Source organism: Neofelis nebulosa, chromosome 11 (genome assembly GCF_028018385.1).
Source record: "Neofelis nebulosa isolate mNeoNeb1 chromosome 11, mNeoNeb1.pri, whole genome shotgun sequence".
NCBI lineage: Eukaryota > Metazoa > Chordata > Mammalia > Carnivora > Felidae > Neofelis > Neofelis nebulosa.
The window spans coordinates 14,895,874-14,916,093 of NC_080792.1; the positions used below are offsets into that span (position 1 = coordinate 14,895,874).

A 20,220-nucleotide genomic window follows, 5' to 3' on the forward strand; every position below is an offset into this window, starting at 1 on the left:
AAGAAGCCACCCAGACAACTCATTTACCTTCCATGGGACGTTACAAGCGGGAATCCCGTAGCCTCACGAGTGGGAAAATTTTAAACTTTTGACCCAGCGTCAAAACGTCTGAACGGTGGTGCACAAGTCCATCGATGTGCTGACCATCTCGGCTTGTTTGAAGTCATTAACTTTTGTGCATTTTGTTTGTTTGTTTCCTCCAGAAATGAACACGCCTGAGCATGCCCTGTGCCTGTGAGCTACCTGATCTCACGACTTTGGCAAGACGACAAGGAAGGCGTGGGGTTTCTGGACTCTGAGAACACGCTCCTTCCCCTTGGCCTTGGCCTTCCCGCGCCCAGCCCACCATGGAGACGCTCTCCCAAGATTCCTTGCTGGAATGTCAGATCTGTTTCAATTACTACAGCCCCCGGCGAAGGCCCAAGTTGCTGGATTGCAAACACACCTGCTGCTCTGTGTGCCTCCAGCAGATGAGGACGAGCCAGAAGGACGTGAGGTGCCCCTGGTGCCGGGGCATCACCAAGCTGCCCCCGGGCTTCTCCGTGTCGCAGCTGCCCGACGACCCCGAGGTCCTCGCGGTCATCGCCATCCCGCACGCGTCCGAGCACACCCCGGTCTTCATCAAACTTCCCAGCAATGGGTGCTACATGCTGCCCCTGCCCATCGCCAAGGAGCGAGCGCTGCTGCCCGGAGACATGGGCTGCCGCCTGCTGCCCGGGAGCCAGCAGAAGTCCGTCACCGTGGTGACCATCCCGGCAGAACAGCAGCCCCTGCAAGGCGGGGCTCCCCAGGAGGCGGCGGAGGAGGAGCCGGACCGGCGGGGCGTGGTGAAAAGCTCCACCTGGTCCGGGGTGTGCACTGTGATCCTGGTGGCCTGCGTCCTCGTCTTCCTTCTGGGCATCGTGCTGCACAACATGTCTTGCATTTCTAAGCGCTTCACTGTGATATCCTGTGGCTGAACGGGGCTGCAAGGGAAGGAAGTCTCTCGTGGGTGCCAACTGGGGGTTGAGCAGGTGTTGGTGATGGGGTCGCAGTGAGGAGATGGGGGACGACGCGGATCGTTTGGTGCCAAGCGCTGGCCTCTGGGCCTGCTGCTTGATGAACCGCAGACAGACAACGAAGGGTAGATGCGAGGTCTCAACGACACGCCAGGCAAATCATTCTGAGCATTGGCGGCAACAGCTTCGAAGACGATTGCATGCATCCTCATAATCGTTTATTAAATGGACTGTGATTTATGATTTTTCAAAATCATGTTACAAGATAGACAGACGTATTCTACTTAGACGTTAAACCGTGCAAGTGCATACAATGTGATCTTCTCTAAATGTGGTAGATTAAAACCAAGATGCTATGTATACAGTAGAATTAAACCTGAGAATCCATGTAAAAATCCAGCGGCAACATGCAGCGCCGGTTTCTTTCCCCTTTTTAACGGAAACCCAGCCTTCCTTCAGTTGCTAAGGCTTTTTATACTTTTGGAACGGCACCCACATTAAAATAAGTGAAGTGGACAGTCGTTTTTCGAAGAAAATGTCTGAACAAGTGTTTCCAGCGTGTTGTGTTTTGTTACGTACCTTCAGTTTCCTTCCCTTGTAATTAGAGCTCGCTATGTGTTTATTAAACAGAAAGCCCAACAGGGGAGCAATAAACTGAGTAATCATGAGAAATGCCTAATCCCACAGGAACCCTGTATGCCAATTTTTCTCAAGCCATCTCACGAAATAAGGATTTTAAATGTAAATATTGCGTATTTGTGTGTGTGCGTGTGTGTGTTGTTTGATTTACCTCAGGTTTTGAATCTTTTCAGAAGAATCCCGGGAGTAAGACTTTGTGGGCCTGAGTCCAGGGTCTGAAACGGTGGCCCCCTCTTGAGCACCGGGACCCACACAGTGAAGTGTTACTCGCATGTCACTTCCAACGTTTGATCCTCTTCTATGCATTCAAGTCCTGTATCCTGTGAGGCACGAATGGAGAGTAACAGAAGAGATTCTGTCTCTTCTCCCAATTTGGAGGTATCGTAATAGATACGAGTGTTGTCCATCGATGCCAAACCTAGACTGGCATTTTAACAGACAGTCCATGATTACTTTTTGAAAGATACTATTCCATGAGAGCTAAACCATTTAGAATTCCGGTGTCCTCTTGCTGGTGTCAGTGAGAAAATCTCTTGTATTTCAACATATGTTGTTATTGAGAAAAGTGACAAGGTAAACTAACAACTCACATTCCCAATTTCAGTGGACCAGTTCCATCAGAAGTTCTCAAATATTTTTCAGTGTGTAGTGGTCTATAGATGCTCATGAAGAAAGATCTACTGGCATCAAAGGGTAAATTCCTGTACCTGGATGTGTGTGCGTTCAGAAATAGCTATGAGTTTGACAATTCTCTTCTAATTTCTTTTATGGAATTCATAAAGCAAGTGTATTTGAAAGCTCAAAGTAGAAATTAGGTTAAAATGCCATTTTATTGTGTAAGCTATTGGGCATTATACAACAAATAATCTAGGATTTATTTGGTATTAATAATTTAGGTATCATATTAGCTAAATACTATCCTCTATTACGTAACATAATATACTGTTGGGTTAGTGTCAATTTCTCAAACTCTTCCAGCCTGCCATAATGCATGTCTGACCTAATTTCTATTCCTCTTGGAGGAAAAAAAAAAAAAAAAGAAAGAAAGAAAAAACACACCAAAATGTCGCATTAAGAATGCTACATTTCAAATGGGCTTTTACCCTTGCAATTTTCAGCCAGGCCATATTTAAGTTAATTTTTTGAATGATAATCTACATCTGTTTACGTACAGTAGGAAGTGACTGGCCCTGTAGTGTAGCGTGTCCTAGAGTTCTACGTGTTAAGTAGGTTATATATAGACACTAATGTGTGTGATGATACAGCGCCCTGTGTTTCTTAGTGCAAAGCTGTAGAATAAAAATGTCCACGTAACTTAAAAAACAATCTCATGCTAGAGATGCAGTGAAGCAGTGCAAAATTAATCGGCTCTGTGATAGATTCTTGACTTTACAGTTTAAGGTAGCAAGAACACCTAAACCAGAATTTTTTTGTGTGAGTCTTACTGACATGAGAAATCCTGTTTAAATGGATTCTGCCTGCAGTTATCCATGCACCGCTCGTTAAGGTGTGCATTTGTGCACACGTGTGTGTGTGTGTGTGTGTGTGTGTGTGTGTGTGTGTCATATCTCAGCCTGCAGATAAAGTTTTCCTAGACTTGATGTTTTCTGGATGGTTGACATCCCACTGCTCTGGCCTCTTCCGACATTTACCCACGACACTAACAACTCATCTGCCCCCTGTGACAAAAGTCCAGTGACACAATCAACCAGAAGTCACAGTTGCACATCAATGAAAAAGTCACAACCGAAAGCACAGAAAGTTGGAGCTGAAAGCAGCCTCTGCTGGCTTCATTTTGTACATGAGTCCGTTGAGGCCCACAGAGGCACATGGCAACTTGGAATTCTGCAGCAAAGGGGAGTCGAGAACTTTGCACTGTAGTTCTCTCTTGCTCCTGCCTAGGCCAGTTGACATCTCTGTTGGGCTATGATCTTTTTGAGGGTGGACGAATACACTTTACTAACTCAGCTATTGCTTTAGGGTTTTTTTTTTTTAATATATATATTCATTTTAGTTAGCATCTACCTCTCTGGGAAATGACAGGAGGGTTGATTGAAGGAAGAGTATAGACATTTAATAAAAACAATGCGATTTGAAGTTTTGAAATTGCAAACCATTGGTTCCCCTCCCCCTTCTTATATAAAGGACAATGAGTGTTGTGTAAATAGTAAACCTTAAGAAGCATGAATTTTCATCTTTATTAATGATCTTGACATAAGCAAGAGAATGCTTAATATGTTAAATAGAGCCAAGTATGCTATCAAAACAGCATTGTCTTTGGAAAATTTTTGTGTAGTGACCTGGGGCATAAGTTGTGATGAAAAGGCAAATTAGTTCTCAGTTCCGGTCATAGTTTATGATTAGAAAGCTAAAAGGTATTTTCTTTAAGAATATAATTAAGTTTAATCTTGCACATGACTTAAGAGTAGGTCCCTTGAAGGTTAAACCGTATGCTGGTGCAGCCTTTGAGATCTAGTCTGTTCAATAGAACTTTCTCTGATGATGGAAATGGTTTATAACCTCTGCTGTCCAAGATAGTAGCCACTAGCCACATTGGCTAGTGGGCAGTTGGAATGGAGGAGTACAACTGAGGAGCTGGCTTTTGTATTTTATTTAATTTTAAGTTATTTAAACATAGTCACTCACATATGGCTGGTGGCTACCATAGTGAACAGTGCAGTTCTGGAGGGGTGTGCACTGGGATCTAGCATCAGAGTGTTAATAGAGTAACAGAGTAAGGCCAAGAAGACAGTTTGTGGTTTAGTAACATGCAGTTGGTTGAAAAATTCCTTTCTGGGCTTAAAAAGTATATGATCTCAAGTATGACAATAAAAATGTACTGATCGCCCTTAGGGGTTGTTACTTATGTACGTTGGGCCAAAGAATGATCAGCGAAGCTTAAAGAGTGCTTTATGAAGCCCCTTTTCTGGGATCATTAGCTGCATGTGACTCTATCGTCCCCAAATAGTAGTTAGACAGTAGCTGTAAAATGTTTGACTTGCAAGCTATGCATGACCTGTACTGTGAAACTGTGTTTAGGGTCTTATGTCCAAAAAGTAAATGTTACAGATAAAAAAAAAAAAAAAAAAGTCAAATGAAATTCCTCTTCACTTCTATCATCTAACTCAAACTTCTCACTGCATTAGTAAGGTGTGAAATGTAAGAGCAAGCATGTTTTGCAGTGTTCATAGAGGGTTTTCGTTTGCCCTTGAAGTCTGCCAGCTTGTCATTGTATTTGGTGTGGGCATGTGTGGGCATCCTTTTTCAGGTGCCAGACTAAAACATAGGTACGATTTTAGAATGAGATTTGACACTGTTTTATAGTCTCTTTGGTTCTTCCTTTCAGTTATCACTGGACAAATTAAAAATTTGCAGCCTTGCTCAAAGACTTTTATTTTTTACATTAAAAAACATTGCCCATGGAATTTAAAGACTTGAGGGTTATTAAAATGACTAAAATTGCTTTTTAAGTGAGTAGAGGAAAGCAGAAAATTCCATTAGAAATATGTTTTCATAGAAAGATGAGATTCTTCCTGATAGTATGGAATTTATTCCAGTCTAGATTTCATAAACATCGCATTTGTTTCGACTGAGCAGAATCGGTGAATTTTTTTTTTCCCTAGAACTCATCCGTGGGCATGACTGTTCTTTTTAGCTTGGTTTTTTTGCCAAAATGGTAGTTTTTCTTTAGGCTTAAGAGGAACTTAGAGGTCTAAAGGCTATTGGTATGAGGAGTGATATCGAAAAGGTTTGAATTTCTATCTTATCTGAGAAGAATGCTGCTGCCGGCCAGTCAGTGTTTTCTTTCCACACAAGAAGTCACCAGTCAGTTGATCTGTTGTCCTGGACCTGGAAGGAAAGACCGTTCCTTGCCATTTCCATCGTTACCAGTAAAACATCACTTACAAGGTAACCCTTACCAAAACAGAAGCTCCAAAGAATTAAGTGATCAAGATCATTCAGTAACTATTGAAAATAGTAGTCTATTTCAAAAGCAATGAAGATCAGTTAAATTTTATTAAGCATGAAATACTTCTAAAAAAAATAAGTGGCAATTCAAGCCATTGATTTTTTTTTTCCTGACCTGATTCACTGTATAGAGATATATATCTATATCTGCACATGTAGGTATAGACATATATGTAGATACACACACAATGTAGCTGTAATAAAAGTTAAAAAATCAAGTCAAAATGTTATTAGTCATGTCTTCCCACTTATGGGTTATATGATGTCGAATTTAGATGTTAATTTCTTAGCACATGCTATAGGCTGCATACATTATATCAAACCAACTACCTTTGGCAATGTCTATAGAAATAAACCCATGAGACTTTTCAAATATACAAAGAGGTGGGTTCTACTGTATACATTTTATTGGAAAGCCATTGATGACTGAAGAACATAAACAGGTGGGGCATTTAATTTCTGTCTTCCAAATGGCTTGTTTTTTGGCTCTGCTCAAGCATCATGCGGGGAGTACCATTATTCCTGAACTCTTGCAACATAGCTCCGATTTCTCTGCACAAGTTTCCTTGCACAGTTGGGCCAATGGGTTTTTCTTTTTTTTCCTTTTTTTTTTTTTTTTTTCAGGATTCACTGCCCGGGGTATCCCACTATGTATCTCTCACTTGTGATGTAGTGGTGCTTGAAAACACTCATCTCGTTAGCTGGACTTTATTATTCTAGTCTAAGATTTTTGATACTATTCATATTATGGTCTTTTTAGGGACAATCAGTAATATTTGGGGCAAAGTACAGAGGAGTCTCTCAAAGTCTGTGACAGCATGTATTTGTTTTTCTGGGGGTGTTCTCATAGCTGTCCCTGTTCTTCTAGAACACTGCTCTAAATTCATCACCACAGGATGTAGGGCTAATAGCTCATGTGGAAGTTTTCTGTGTTCTTCCTGTGAGTTACTGGGTGATTCTAACAAGAGTTTTCCAAAGGGACATTCGATTTTTAATTTGACATTTGCTTTTTGAGAATCCAGAAGTAAGACAGTTGAATGTGTTGGTGGTAAAGGAGCATGGGCTATAAGAAGGAGGAAATAGATGAGGCAAATGCCCCCATGAGGGAAACAAGTGTCAACCTCAATCTGTGTCATCTCTATTTAAACAGTGGGAGAACAGGGTAGCTGCTGTCTTACACTGTGCTTCAGAAAAGTCCTGGTCTGATGTTTCTGGCTGACAGACAACCCACCCACTGTGTGGGAGCAGTGGGGACGTGATCTTGGATCTATAGCAATAGATGGGCAGATCTGCCCAAGACGGTGAGAAAATACTTGCATAAAAGGAGGGAAGTCTATAATGGGATTATGGGTCCAAAACCAAATATAAAGGAGCTGAAGGTCCATCATGGCAGAAACCAGCTGAAGAAAAAAACACAAGGACAACTAGGAATAACTTAGCCAAGCACAATTTGTCATTCTAGAATGGCCTACCGAATTCAGTTCAGGGTGTTGAAGTTGAAGACATCTAGGGAATGGGCTCAGCTGATGAGCGGATCCAAGGAGGACCCCTGGGTTGTCCACACACCGGTCAATTTGAGAGCTTCCTCTTAGAGGTGGTTGCTGAATCATTACAAACTCTCACAATGGCCTCTTCACAGTGGAATGCCATGCCTGTGCCTGTGGATGTATCCTGACTTGAGTAGGTTGATACTATTGGGAAGACTCGTTCGAGACTATTTTGGTTTTTCTCCTGGTTGTTGTCATTTATTATATATATAGTTTCTATACCACCACGTGTTCCTGTTTGCCTCACTTGACGGTTGCAGGTGGGGAGGCTGGTTTCAGCGTGGGGCAGAGGAACTCCCCGACGTAAGCCATGCAGCTGCTGCACAGGGTTCCTGCCCTTCTTCCAGCTCCACTGGTGGGTTCCCTGGCCCTCTGGATAACTAATACTCCAGTCAAATGGCTAGATTAATGCTGCTCAGAGGCTAACTCAAGTCCTTGACGTGTTTCATTTACAATTATGTGGATTATTTATTTTGGGAGCTTTTCTTTTAAAGGGCCAAATAGCCCTACAGATAAATGAGCTGCTGGGCTGCGTAGAAAATATTGTTCAAATGTTGCCAAATAATTGACTTTGGAAGGGGGATATCAAGCTGCTGTTTATAAATCTGAATGTCTTAAAAGCACTCTTGCTTGCTCTCTCTGTTGTAGATGGTGTCTTAGCAAGTCCTGAGGTTTTCCAATGAACCCCATTTTAATATATGGTATTTTTGTATGCCAAACTGGTGTCTTGTCCTTTGTATATGTGGTAATGTTGATTTTATGACTACTGTTAAAACACATTTGCTATGATTAAAATTCATAAAACGATTTCAAATAGACTCACGCGTTTGTTTCTTTTTTCTTCCCACTCCACGGAGAAAAAAAAAATTGGCTAGAATTTTGATCATCAGCTAGTCTAAGAATTTTAATAGACTCAGGTAATAAAGCAACAAGGAGCTCCCGAGCCAAGAATTTTAAGTGGAGGTGACCTTCAAGTGGCTCCTCTGAGAAGCCAAAGAACGCATTTGTAATGAGTAAGCCCAAACGTGGTTTTGCAACTTGGGTTTTCGTGGCTTCTGGTGGCCCTACCTTTCTCTTCTACTGTTTAGAAATGGCATTGTGTGTGTCCGACCCCAGGTGGACCATCTTATTGTACTATGTGTAGAACAACTTCACACAGGCTCCTGTGTAGTGAGAGGTCTGTCTGGAGAGGTATCTTTCAGTATATGTTTTCATCAGGGGGACAGAGTGTTTTGGAGAGCCTTTAAAAAATATGTATTTATTTCTTTTGAGGGGGAAGGGCAGAGAGAGAGGGAGCGAGAGAACCCCAAGCAGGCCTGCAGTGTCAGTGCAGAACCCTACACAGGGCTCAATCTTATGAACCTGGAGATCATGACCTGAGCTGAGTTGGACGCTTAACCAACTGAGCCACCCAGGTGTCCCTGGAGAGCCTTTTTTGATGAAAGCATCCTTTCAGTAACTCTGGGTCACATGAATGAATTTCAATTTAGCTTAGCAAGTGGCCTAATCCTGCTTGAGGGGTCATCGATGATCTGATACGCATCCATGCTAGAATAAGCATGACCAGGTTCTCTCTGGACAATTCAAACGTAATCCCCATAGTTTTAAAAGTGTGAGATTACTGCGATTCAGTACCATTTCTTGTATCAAAAAGCAAGCTTTGTATTAGGGAGTCCAGATTTTTGAAAATGAGAAATTTATTTAACATATTTTAGAATTCCTGGTATGGATTTCCCTGGTCTTAGAGCGTGTGCATGTGTGTGTGTGTGTGGGGGGGGGTGTTGGGAGGGGAGGGATTCCCTTATTGTTAGGGCTGCTTTCTCATGCTTGAATTTTTCTTTCAGCTGGAGACTGGGAGGGGGCAGAAAGGCATGTAAAGCATTTATTAAATAACTTACGCTCCTCCATTCCAGAACGGGATTGATTGCGCCTAGAGCCTTATCTGGAGACTTCTCTGTAGACTTCGTGGGAACTGGGTGAATGAGAGGGGATCACAGGCGAGCCCCACGTACATGTCTTGTCTGAGAATGCCCGCGTTGGCAGTCTCTTCAGATGCGACTCTGTTAGGAAAGCACAGGTTTTCTGCCTCTGGGTGTAGGGTTGGACGAAGGTCGGGGTGGCGGGGGGGATCCTGTATCCACTCCGAGGTCTTTGCCACTCTGGCCCCTCCCAACAACAGGGCACTGCGCATGAGCAGCGATGGGTCGGGAGTGGACGGTAGAGGACGCCAGGAAGTGATGGGAGCCAGGCCTCGTGTCCCCTGCATATGCCACCCTCACCTTCAGTCCTTCCATACGTGTCGCCTCCAAATATCCGGCCAGATTTCCTGAAACGAAAGCCTGTCTGTCTGCCAGTGCCTTGTTTTTCTCAATGCTTTTGTTTCCAATGATGACTCTTGAAGAAAAAGCCATGTTCCGTGTGCAAAGTATAGCACCAAGCTGGGTAGATGGGAGCTGGGGGCAAAGGAACTGAGATCCTGGGAGCGGACTGAGCCTCTGGTTTTCTTTTTATACGTTTGAAAACTTTTGCACCATGCTTGACCCAGAAAACGCTGTAGCTGCAACTGGATTCAGTCTGTCTCATTCCTCTTCCTGCTCCCTGCATTCCCCACGTCTTCACACAATTTGCCTCGATAAATGAATGTTTCTAGTATTATTTGCAAGGGCAGGTGAATGTGGAGGTGCGCGTGTGTGTGCACACATGCATGTGTATGTGTATGGTGCGTGCACGCATGCATAGGAACACTCGATGTTCGTATGAAATGCATGTGAACATTTCGCAGACTCTCGGCACAGAGGTTTTTAAAGGTTGAAAAAGTGACGATCTTTAGAGATAGATCAGAGTAGAGGAGAGTACACCAGTTGGGCTGTAAAGAAAGGATAATTTATATATAATCACTTGGGAAAATAGGGAGGAGGAAGCTCCCCGCGGGCCGTTCATTCCTCCACATGGCATTTCCGATGCCTGCCAGGCACTGATGCTGCCAAGATGAACGAGATGGAAATGGCCCCATCCTCTTGGACCTCACAGTCCTGTAGGGAAGACAGGCATTAATAAATAAATACTGTTGGGGCGCCAGGGTAGCTCAGTCGGTCAGGCGTCCAACTTCGGCTCAGGTCATGATCTTGCAATTCATGGGTTCCGGTCCCATGTCGGGCTCTGTACTGACAGCTCTGAGCCCGGAGCCTGCTTTGGATTCTGTGTCTCCCTCTCTCTCTGCCCCTAACCCACCTGCATTCGGTCTCTGTCTCTCTCAAAAATAAATAAACATTTTAAAAATACATACATACATACATACATACATACAATTTATGGCCATTGCAGAGGTATGTGGTGTTTAAATGCACATAATAGGGAAGAGGTCAGGCTGATCTGGTGGGTTCAGGGTAAGGCATTAGTCAGAAAAGGCTTTCTGGAGGAAATGGCTTCTAGAAGGAGATCTGAAGGATAAATTGGGGTCAGCGAGAACCATTTGTGAAAACACATTCAAGAAGGGACAATAAGAGACAGAGGAGGCATGATGCCTTTTATGGAGGCAGAGTTGGCTTTTCTTGCCAGGCTCCCTGCCATCTGTGCATTGCCTTATGCCGTGTTGCATGGCGATTGATGATATTTCAGTATGAGTCTCCAATCCCCAGAAATAGCCACAAAAGAACGTTTTACAAAAGCACAGCCATGGGGTCTGTTTCACGGGTAGTTATTTTCACCAGACATCACTGTATGTGAAACCCGCTCCACAATGAACATTTCACCTCGCTGTGCTCACAGAACACGTGGTTGTTATCCGCCTGTGCCATGTGCAGAAGAAAAGGACACGTCGAGTCTTTTGTTCCAATAGTTATGCTATTAGTTTCTGAGCCAAATAGGTGTCGAGTCTGATCTTGCTGACATAGGCTATGGGTCAACCGCTATCTAAGATCATGTCTTGAGAAAAGCATTTCCCAAGCTGTATTTTGAGATAGTTGTAGGTATTATGTGAAAAATGTTTTGTGGTTAAATAAACTGGGATAATACTGGGTTAAACAGTTTTTTTTCTTAATTGCAGAACTTATCAGAGACTTTAACATACGTAGCATGTTCTCTAGAGAAACAGAACCAATAGGGTATGTGTATGTGTGTGTATATTCTCTCTCTATATATATCTGTGTGTGTGTGTGTGTGCATTTATATACATATATCTATATAAATCTATCATACTGTATACGTATCTATCTATAAGAGTTATTTTAAGGAATTAGCTCATGAAATCACAGAAGCTGGCATCTTCAGAGTAAACCAGTAGGCTGCAGACCTAGAGAAGGGTTAATGTTATAGCTTGAGTCCAAAGAAGTCTGCTGGCAGAATTCCCTCTTCCTCAGAGGTCAGTATTTTTTTCTCTCAAGATCTTTGATTGAATGGACCCACCCACACTATGGAGAACAATGGGCTTTACTCAAAGCCCATTTAACTGTTAATCTCATCTAAAAAATACCTTCACAGTAACATCCAGACCAGTGTTTGACCAAATATCTGGGCATCATGGCCTATCCCAGTTGACACATACAATTAATCATCACAATATGCTAAAGGGCCTTGCAAATCTGGAAAAAGGAAACATAATACGTATCACTTTCTCCCAATTGAGGTGAGTAAAGAATCCATTATTTGCAGAACACCTATTAACATCTGGTAAAACACAGTTTGGAGACTACTGACCTTGAATAATGATTCACAATTTGACCTATTCTAGAGAGTTAAAATATGGCTACACACACACACACACACACTGCTTAATTTTTATGTAATAAGATTAAACCATTAGTCTGTATGTTTGCTGTTTAAAACAATAACATGTAAATGTAAAATAACCCAATACTTCTATTCGGTTTACTTTCATGTTATATTGTAATTTGCATGCTAAAACTCCGTGTTCTGCACACATGACTGATGAAATGTTCCCATATTAGTAAATTATGAGGGGAACTATGTATACATCTGCTTTAGTAATAACAGAATGGATGATTCATACTTGAACACAGAGCATACATACCAGAGTAATTTTGGAAAATTATAGCCTCAAAATTCATAAATATTCAGTACTACATACTATGGGGTTAAAAACAACCCACAACAAACTAAATTGGTAATGAGGCACAAAACTAACAATAATTTGCTGTGAAGAAGCAAGAAGCGTGGCAATTAGAAACTGATTATTCAAGGCAGTCCTGATAATTAATATGTATCCTTCCCCCAAATTGTAGGAATCCAACCACTGCATTTGCACACATGTAATTGGAGCCTTGCGATATTAGTAAAATACTGGATTAGAGCCATGCCTAAATTCTCTAAAATCTAAAAAGCACTAATTTTAGTTTAAAAGTACCAAATGTGGCAGAACATATGTAGGCAGTTATTAATGAGTTGATTTCATGCAGTCACTTAAGAAAAAGTTTTGAGATTGGCAAGGGCAACCCATTAGGAAGATTTGTTGGCCCTGCCGAGGGCAGAGGTTCACACTTTGAAAACCGCTGCATAGAGGACTAGGCAAACAAAGGAGTTTACGAAGATATGCACGACACATAAATTAAAAATAAATTGTTTTCTCATTTCATAGGAAATCATTTTAACAGAAATATAAATTTCATGGAATGAAATCAATAGTTGTAATAGCTACTTTCAATATACTCAATATATAAGCAATATAAGGACTATCTATGCTTCCATAAATTTCTATCAGTTTATATATACTTTACTTTTTTAAGTTTATTTATTTATTTTAAGAGAGAGAGTGGGGAGGAGCAGAGAGAGGGAGGGAGAGAGAGAGAACTGAGCAGGCTCCACATTGCCAGCGCAGAGCCCGATGCAGGGCTCGAACCCACAAACTGGAAGCTCATGATCTGAGCCAAAACCAAGAGCTGGACACTTAACCAACTGAGCCACCCAGGCACCCCAGTTTATATATACTTTAAACACAATTGGCCCCACTGCACAGTTAAGTTCCCCGTTAAATTACATCCCCCACCCCATTTAGGACAAATCACATCTCGTTTCTAGCTGTACATCAGGCAACCAAGAAATGGTCCCTAGTTTACCCATGCTAGTCTGCCTCATTCCCCAGCCATCGTAAAGGTAACATTCATTCCAAAGTAGAAGGTTTGCACTTCCTCAAATTTCAGCCGAGCCCCTCCAGCCTTTTCCAAAGAGATTTGGTGACTTATTTTTATACAAACCATTATTCATTTCAGAATGACTTCAGTTTATACAGTTCTGAAAAACGGGGTTTTGCTTTAAAAAAAAAAAAAAAGAAGATGGGGCTCTGGGTGGCTCAGTTGGTTGGGCATCTGGCTCTTGATTTCGGCTCAGGACATGATCCTAGGGTCGTGGGATTGAACCCCACATTGGGCTCTGTGCTGAGTGTGGAGCCTGCTTGAGATTCTCTCTCTCCCCCTCCCTCTGCCCCTCTCCCCTGCTTGGGTGCTCTCTCTCTCTCTATCTCTCTCAAAATAAAATAAAATAAAATAAAATAAAATAAAATAAAATAGAGGAGAGACTGAATATGTAAATTTTGGAGAAGCAGAATTAGTGGATTTGGGGTTACATGGGGAAAGACTTCCTATAAGAGAATTTGAACACAGTACTACTGACAGAGGGGTTCATGTTAATGCTGCCTGGATTTACCCCTGATGGACCGGGACCTATCTGTGCTTTGCACTCACCACTGCACCCCCAGCACCCAGAGGAGTGATCGAGGCTCAGTGAGTATTTGCTGAATGAATGAGGATATGAGTCAGCCTGTCTGCTGGGATAACTCGGCGCCAGCAGGCTTCAGATGCGCTGGCAGTTTTGGAATACCCGGGTGGTTGGGATTCTCTTCTTTGCCGATCTCATCACTTTCCACACTTAGACTCTTGCCACTGCTGAGGGGAAGAGTTTGCTTTCTCTTTCCTGCCCATCAAGCCCGTTTTAATGAGCTGTTCCTGTTCAGCTGTCTTCCTGCAATAAAGTCATTTCCTCTTCCTTAAACTGTTCGTGCCCAAGGCTGAATGCCTTGGTGACTTCACTTGTTCATCAGAACTCACTGATGTCAGGTCTATACCAGCCCTCTCACTCGGCCGCCTACGGATGTTGCGTTTCCCCATGGCCTACCTGGGGCACACGACCGCGCTCTGTTTTGTTGTACTGAACGACGGTGTGTGGTGTGTGTCTTAGGAGGGAGGGGGAGGGTCTGGATGAGGGAGTGACGGGCACAAGAGGCAGCCGGCGTGGAACATCGGAGCAGGTGCTCACTCCCGGAGGCCTCCCTCACCTCATCCCGGGCCCAGCTCTGGGACGAAAGGGGGCAGTTGTGTGTGAGGGTGACTGTGTGCGTGTGAGTGTGAGTATGTGAGTGTGAAAACGAGTGTGCGCCAGTGTGTGAGAGCCTGGGTGTGAGTATGACTGTGCGTGTGGGTGTGTGAGTGTGAGCACGAGTGTGCATCAGTGAGAGTGTGAGTATGAGTGTGGGTGTGAGTTTGAGTGTGAATGCGGGTAAGTATCTGAGCAGGAGCACAGCTGTGTGAACGTGAGCACGAGTGCGCATCAGTGTGTGAGAACACGGGTGTGAGTATGAGTGTGAGTGTGGGTAAGGGTGTGAGGGTAAGCATGTGTCAGCATGAGTCTGCATCAGTGTGTGAGAGCCCGAGTGTGAGTGTGAGTTTAAGTGTGGGGAGGGATGTGAGTGCGAGCGCGTGTGAGCACGCGTGTGCACCAGCGTGTGAGAGCATGGGTGTGAGTTTGAGTGTGAATGCAGGTAAGTATCTGAGCAGGAACACAGCTGTGTGAACGTGAGCACGAGTGTGCATCAGTGTGTGAGAGCCTGGGTGTGACTATGACTGTGCGCGTACATACGGGAGCCTGAGCATGTGGGAGCACGAGTGTGCATCGGTGAGTGTGTGTGAGAGTAGCGAGTACGGGATGGAACAGTGGGATCGAAGGTGAGAGCCAGACGCACGTCGGTTCCGCTAACACTCGCGGGGCGGGTCTCCACACACCGCATGTGCTCAGGTGGAAAACAATCTGAATTATAAGGTGATAACCTTATCTTTCCGGTGGGAAGAGCTAAAAAAAAATACGCAAGTTAGGCCAACTTGAATATATAAACTTTTATAGGCGTAGATGCCAAATGTCTGCTTTCAACATAATTTACCTTAATTGTACAAGAGGTCTTAAATCTTGGGTGACGTTTCGCTCTTTGCCTTTAAAAACAATTCTATCAGGTGACCTCCCCAAGAATTTAAAACTAGCAGTTTCTTCGTGTTGCAATGGAAATGATAATAACGGTGTATGATTTGTAGGGTCGTTGTGAGGGTTAAAACATTTGATGCAAAGCAAGGGCTTAGGGCAGTGCCTGCCTGGTACGTTGCTAGGGCTCCACCAAGAGCTGAGGCACGAATGTGCGTGTGGGCGAGCGAGTTGCTAGCCCGGGTCTCATCCAGGCTGAGTTTTGTTCTTCAAAGTACACAAACCTCATACTAGGCAAGACAATAGGGATGTGAAAATTTGGGCTACTTTCTCCTTTCTTTTAGGAGCGGTAAGTTTTGAGGTAAACAATCTTGCCTTCTCTTTGGGCAGATCTAGTAACTGTCAGGTAACTGTCACCGACTCCACATTTGAAAAGACCTGAACTGGGGCACTTGGGTGGCTCAGTTGGTTCAGCGTCCGACTTCGGCTCTGGGCATGATCTCACAGTTTGTGGGTTCGAGCCCCGCGTAGGGCTCTGTGCTGACAGCTCAGAGCCTGGAGCCTGCTTCGGATTCTGTGTCTCCCTCGCTCTGTGCCCCTCCCCAGCTTGTGCACACTCTCTCTCTCTCTTTCTCTCAAAAATAAATAAATAAACATTAAACATTAAAATTAAAAAGACCTGCATTCAAATTTCAGTGGGAGGGTCTAGAAATGTAAGGCAAATTGAGGCTATGGAAAAAGGCACTTGAGAGACAAAGCATCTAGAAAATAACAATAACTAACTGTGCAAATAAGACTGCTTTGTTTTTTAAATTTTTTCACGCCTTTGAGCACAGTTTTTTCCCTGTTCTCACTTTTTCCCAAACCAGAAGCCTGTTTCATTACGGTCTTCACTTTGCTCTTCAAGACTGAGTGACTTTAGGTGCGTTTAATTCAACTGGATTTATTCGAGAAGCTCAAGAACTAATTTATTTATTCTATTTATTTTTACAGCATGCCCATTACCCAGGGATTCTGGGCACATATAAATGATATGCTTGGGATTGGCAAACAGGAACTGGTGATAAATGGACAGGGAGCAGACCGTCTGAAAGCATTAGTCAGAAGGACTCTTCCCTTCCAGAAATGCTTGGTTAAGCAGGTTGGTCTTGCAGTTTTCTTGGATCTTGACATTTTATGTGCACGTTGCTTGCCCGTTTTTTGACATACACAACAAGCACAGCGAGGTCCCTGGGTGGAGGTGGGGCAGACAGAGAGGAGCCCCCAGCAGGGCAATGAGTGGGACCCAGAGGCAGGGGGTGGGCCTCCCCCCGACCTCCGCAACCATTGTGCAAAGGCCCGGGCTCTGTCCCCTGGAGGTCTGTTTTGCAACTCACGAAGGGGACGATTCTGGGGCGGAGGATTCTGCACGTTCTCAAAAGGTCATGTAGTTTCAACCCAGGTTCAAGCAGAAAAAAATCAAAGATACCAGTCCTCACTTGAGGGGAGGTCAGGAGCACACTGAAGAGGAACCCAAACTGAAGATTTCTTAAGTCCTGCTCAGGAGAAAAGCACAAACAGCGACATGATCAAAGAGGAACCAGAATGTTGTTTTGGCTGTTTTGGTTAATTCTCTCCTCAGCTGAGGAGACCCATTGGACACCACATTGTCCCTGTCATTTGCTGTCAGCCTTTGAGCAGGTCACCTCGTCTTTCCAGGCTTCTGTTTCCTTATCTAAAAAAAGAGGAAGCTGGTCTGCAGTAGAGGTTTTCAGAGAATGTTTCCTGGGAGGCCTGGGGGACGCCAGTGGAGGGCAAGGGGAGGACTGGGAAGGTGCCAACCATATTTCTATCTGGTAAAAGGAATTCTATCGGAAGAAATAAACTTGAAAGTCACTTTTCTTGGGGTGCCTGGGTGGCTCAGTCGGTTAAGCGTCCGACTTTGGCTCCGGTCATGATCTCACAGCTCATGGGTTCGAGCCCCATATTGGGCTCTGTGCTGACAACTCAGAACCTGGAGCCTGCTTCGGATTCTGTGTCTCCCTCTCCCTGCCCGCCCCGCCCCCCCCGCCCCCCAGCCCTGCTCTCTCTCAAAAATAAACATTTTTTTAAAAAAAGAAAATCACTTTCCTTGACAAATTCTAAAGAGATTTCTGCCTTTTCTCCAGCCAATCTTTTCCCACTAATTTGACCCTAATTTGGGTCTAAACTTGAGGTGTGGGCAACCTCTCCCACGGGGGTTCAGGAAAAGATTGCCAACATAGTCTTCTTTAAGGCTGTTCTCCTGGGGCACCTGGGTGGCTCAGTTGGTTAAGCGTCTGACCCTTGACTTTGGCTCAGGTCATGAGCCACCCTCGCAGCTTGTGGGTTCGAGCCCTGCATCAGACTCTGCGCTGACTGTTCAGAGCCTGCTTGGGATTCTCCCTCTCCCTATCTCTCTGCCCCTCCCCGGATCTCTCTCTCTCTCTCTCAAAATAATAAATAAACTAAAAAAAAAAAAAAAAAAAAAGCTGTTCTCCCTACCAGGTGATTGTGGGGGTTGTGCCCAGAGGCTATTTGTCATTTTTACAGAGTTTGATGAGAGAAAGTGGCTGATTTTAAAGAAGCAGCTTCAAAACCTTGTGGTTTTGAATGTGCCACTCAGCCCAAAGTGCTCTCTAAATGGAAAAAATTATTACAGCAGGACTAATCTCTTTTTACAGCAATAAAACGCAGACCCAGTCATATAAATACAGCGGTGGAACCAGCCAGATTTAACTCTGAATGGAAAATGTTTTCAACAGATAGGTCTGGGAGCCTCAAATAAATGACAGACTTAGCAAGAGGTAGAAGATGTGACTTTGCCCTTTTGAAGGCACTCACTCATGTTTGGGACGCAGGCGTATGGAGACGCCAACCAGAATCAGTGTGTGTTAATGAGCTAAACAAGGCTCACCTCCCAGCATCCATAGATGGTAGAGAAGCCTGAAAGCAAATTAAGCCTAAATGGGTCACCAAATGCTTTTTGGTTCTTCTTAGTGATCAAGACGGATCTTCACGGCCCCATCGGCCTTTCTATCTAACGCAGAGATTTTACAGGTTTTACCCCGGCAGCGGGAAGGAGGCGAAGGCACCCTGTGAGGTGCCCCACAGATCCTTGGGATTCACTGTGCCAGCGCTGTGTGTATGGGTAAGTGGACTCACCACTTCTTTAAAAAACAAACCAGAAACAGCCCTGCGTTCCTTCCCCTTTGCTGGGCCGTTTCTATCTAGATCAAGGACTCCAAGAAGTTTACAGTTCACTAAAAGTTTTGGCTTTCTTTGACATTTTCCATTCCCCTGACCAATAACCCATTGTCAAACTGACTTTCATTTTGGGGGGATGCATAAATAGGGCATTTGTTTTGAGCTGTTGACGTCATGGGGTGCGGGCAGGGGGGACACCTGGTCCAGGGTAAGGTTTGGGTGTAAGCTCAGGCTTCACAGCTAGTTCTCTGTGTAGCCTTGGGAAAAATGAATTCACCTCTCTGGACCTCAGTCTCTGCATTTGTAAAACGAGGACGGCAAAACTTAGCACCTTGCACAGATACTCTAGGGCTCACACTTGTGAAGATGCTTCAAAAATATTAAAAATATAACATGTATTAATGAAATGCTTCAGTTAACAGTAAATGCTCATTAAATACCTGTTAAAGCAGTGGCTATAGACTAAAAACATAGGAGCACCTGGCTGGCTCAGTCGGTCGAACAGGTGACTCTTGATCTCAGGGTCATGAGTTCAAGTCCCACATTGGGTGTAGAGATTACTTAGAAAAATAAAATCTTAAAAAATAGGCTAAAGAAAAATGAAGCATAGAATTTGTTTATTTTTCTTTGACATTCTTATGGCCACTGCCCTGGTTTTAAAGCTCATCAGGAGATTCCAGTAGATTCTTGGCTAATGTCCCTGCCTTCTCTGCTTTATCTCTACTACCCACTTGAATAGTTTAAGTTTATTTATTTATTTTGAGAGAGAAAAAGAGAGAGAGAGAGAGAGAGAGAGAGAGCACACATGAGCAGGGAAGAGGCAGAGAGAGAGAATCCCAAGTAGGCTCCCCAGGGTCAGCACAGAGCTTGAACCAAGGCTCGATCTCATGAACCATGAGATCAGGACTTGGGCCAAGATCAAGCTTCAGACGCTTATCTGACTGAGCCAGCCAGGCACCCCCTACTACCCACTTTGTATACTCTTCACCAATGCTAGTGTGAGCTTTCAAAAACCACAGATCTCTGAGCACACCCCTCTCCTGATTAAACCCTTTACTGGCTTGGTCCCATCAATAAGACCAGGGTCCCCAAACCTTAGCATCACACGCAGGGGTCCTCACTCCTCCCCGCACCTACCTCTCCAACTCCAGCAGCGTTTAAGGATTTTAAATGTTCCCTGAATGCAATTGTCCGCACACTGTCTCTCTTTCCCTTCCCGGTGTGACTGGGAGCTTCTCAATATTCTAGCCTTGATGTCATATAGGCCGGGAAGCTTTACTGACCCTCCGAGAGAGGGTTCATCCGTCCCTCCTCTGTGATACCTGGTATCTTATGTACCTTTCTTCTTGTGAAAGGCACTATCATGGAACTCGTTGGCTTACATACCTCTGTCTCCTACTGGACTGTGACCTGCCTGTGGGGAGGGGCCTAACTTAGTTCCTGTGTATAAAGGGTCTGTAGAGAGCCTTCTCACTTGTATCTTTTCTCGCACCTGTACTTCTCGAACAGTGCTTGGCTATCGAAAAAGTTGACGCTCTTGAGGCTCATGAGTGGCATGTCAGAATTTCTGCCCCTACACTGAATGGCCTTGTTCAGTGGCTTAGATCCCTCCTTTCCATGTACGCCTGCCCTGTTCCTTCTTCTCTCTTTTCCTTCTTTCCTTT

The 20,220-nt window shown here is 44.1% G+C and overlaps 1 protein-coding gene and 1 long non-coding RNA gene across 8 annotated transcripts in view; one reads left to right on the plus strand and one right to left on the minus strand.

Annotated features, from left to right (window-relative positions):
- RNF152 (ring finger protein 152) overlaps window positions 1–7,971 on the plus strand; it is a 79,423-nt gene extending 71,452 nt beyond the window's left edge. For all 7 annotated transcript variants that reach the window (XM_058691911.1, XM_058691912.1, XM_058691910.1 and 4 more), the window contains one exon: window positions 204–7,971. In XM_058691911.1, coding sequence (XP_058547894.1) covers window positions 348–959 — 612 coding nt within the window. In that variant the 5' untranslated portion in view covers window positions 204–347 and the 3' untranslated portion in view covers window positions 960–7,971. The remainder of the gene's footprint in view (window positions 1–203) is intronic.
- An 8,349-nt stretch (window positions 7,972–16,320) lies between these two features.
- LOC131489990 (uncharacterized) lies at window positions 16,321–19,893 on the minus strand. Its single transcript, XR_009250885.1, has 3 exons — window positions 19,694–19,893; window positions 16,729–16,887; window positions 16,321–16,582 (listed from the first exon to the last, which is right to left on the minus strand). It is a non-coding gene; the product is annotated as an uncharacterized LOC131489990 (long non-coding RNA).
- Between the last annotated feature and the right edge of the window lie 327 nt (window positions 19,894–20,220).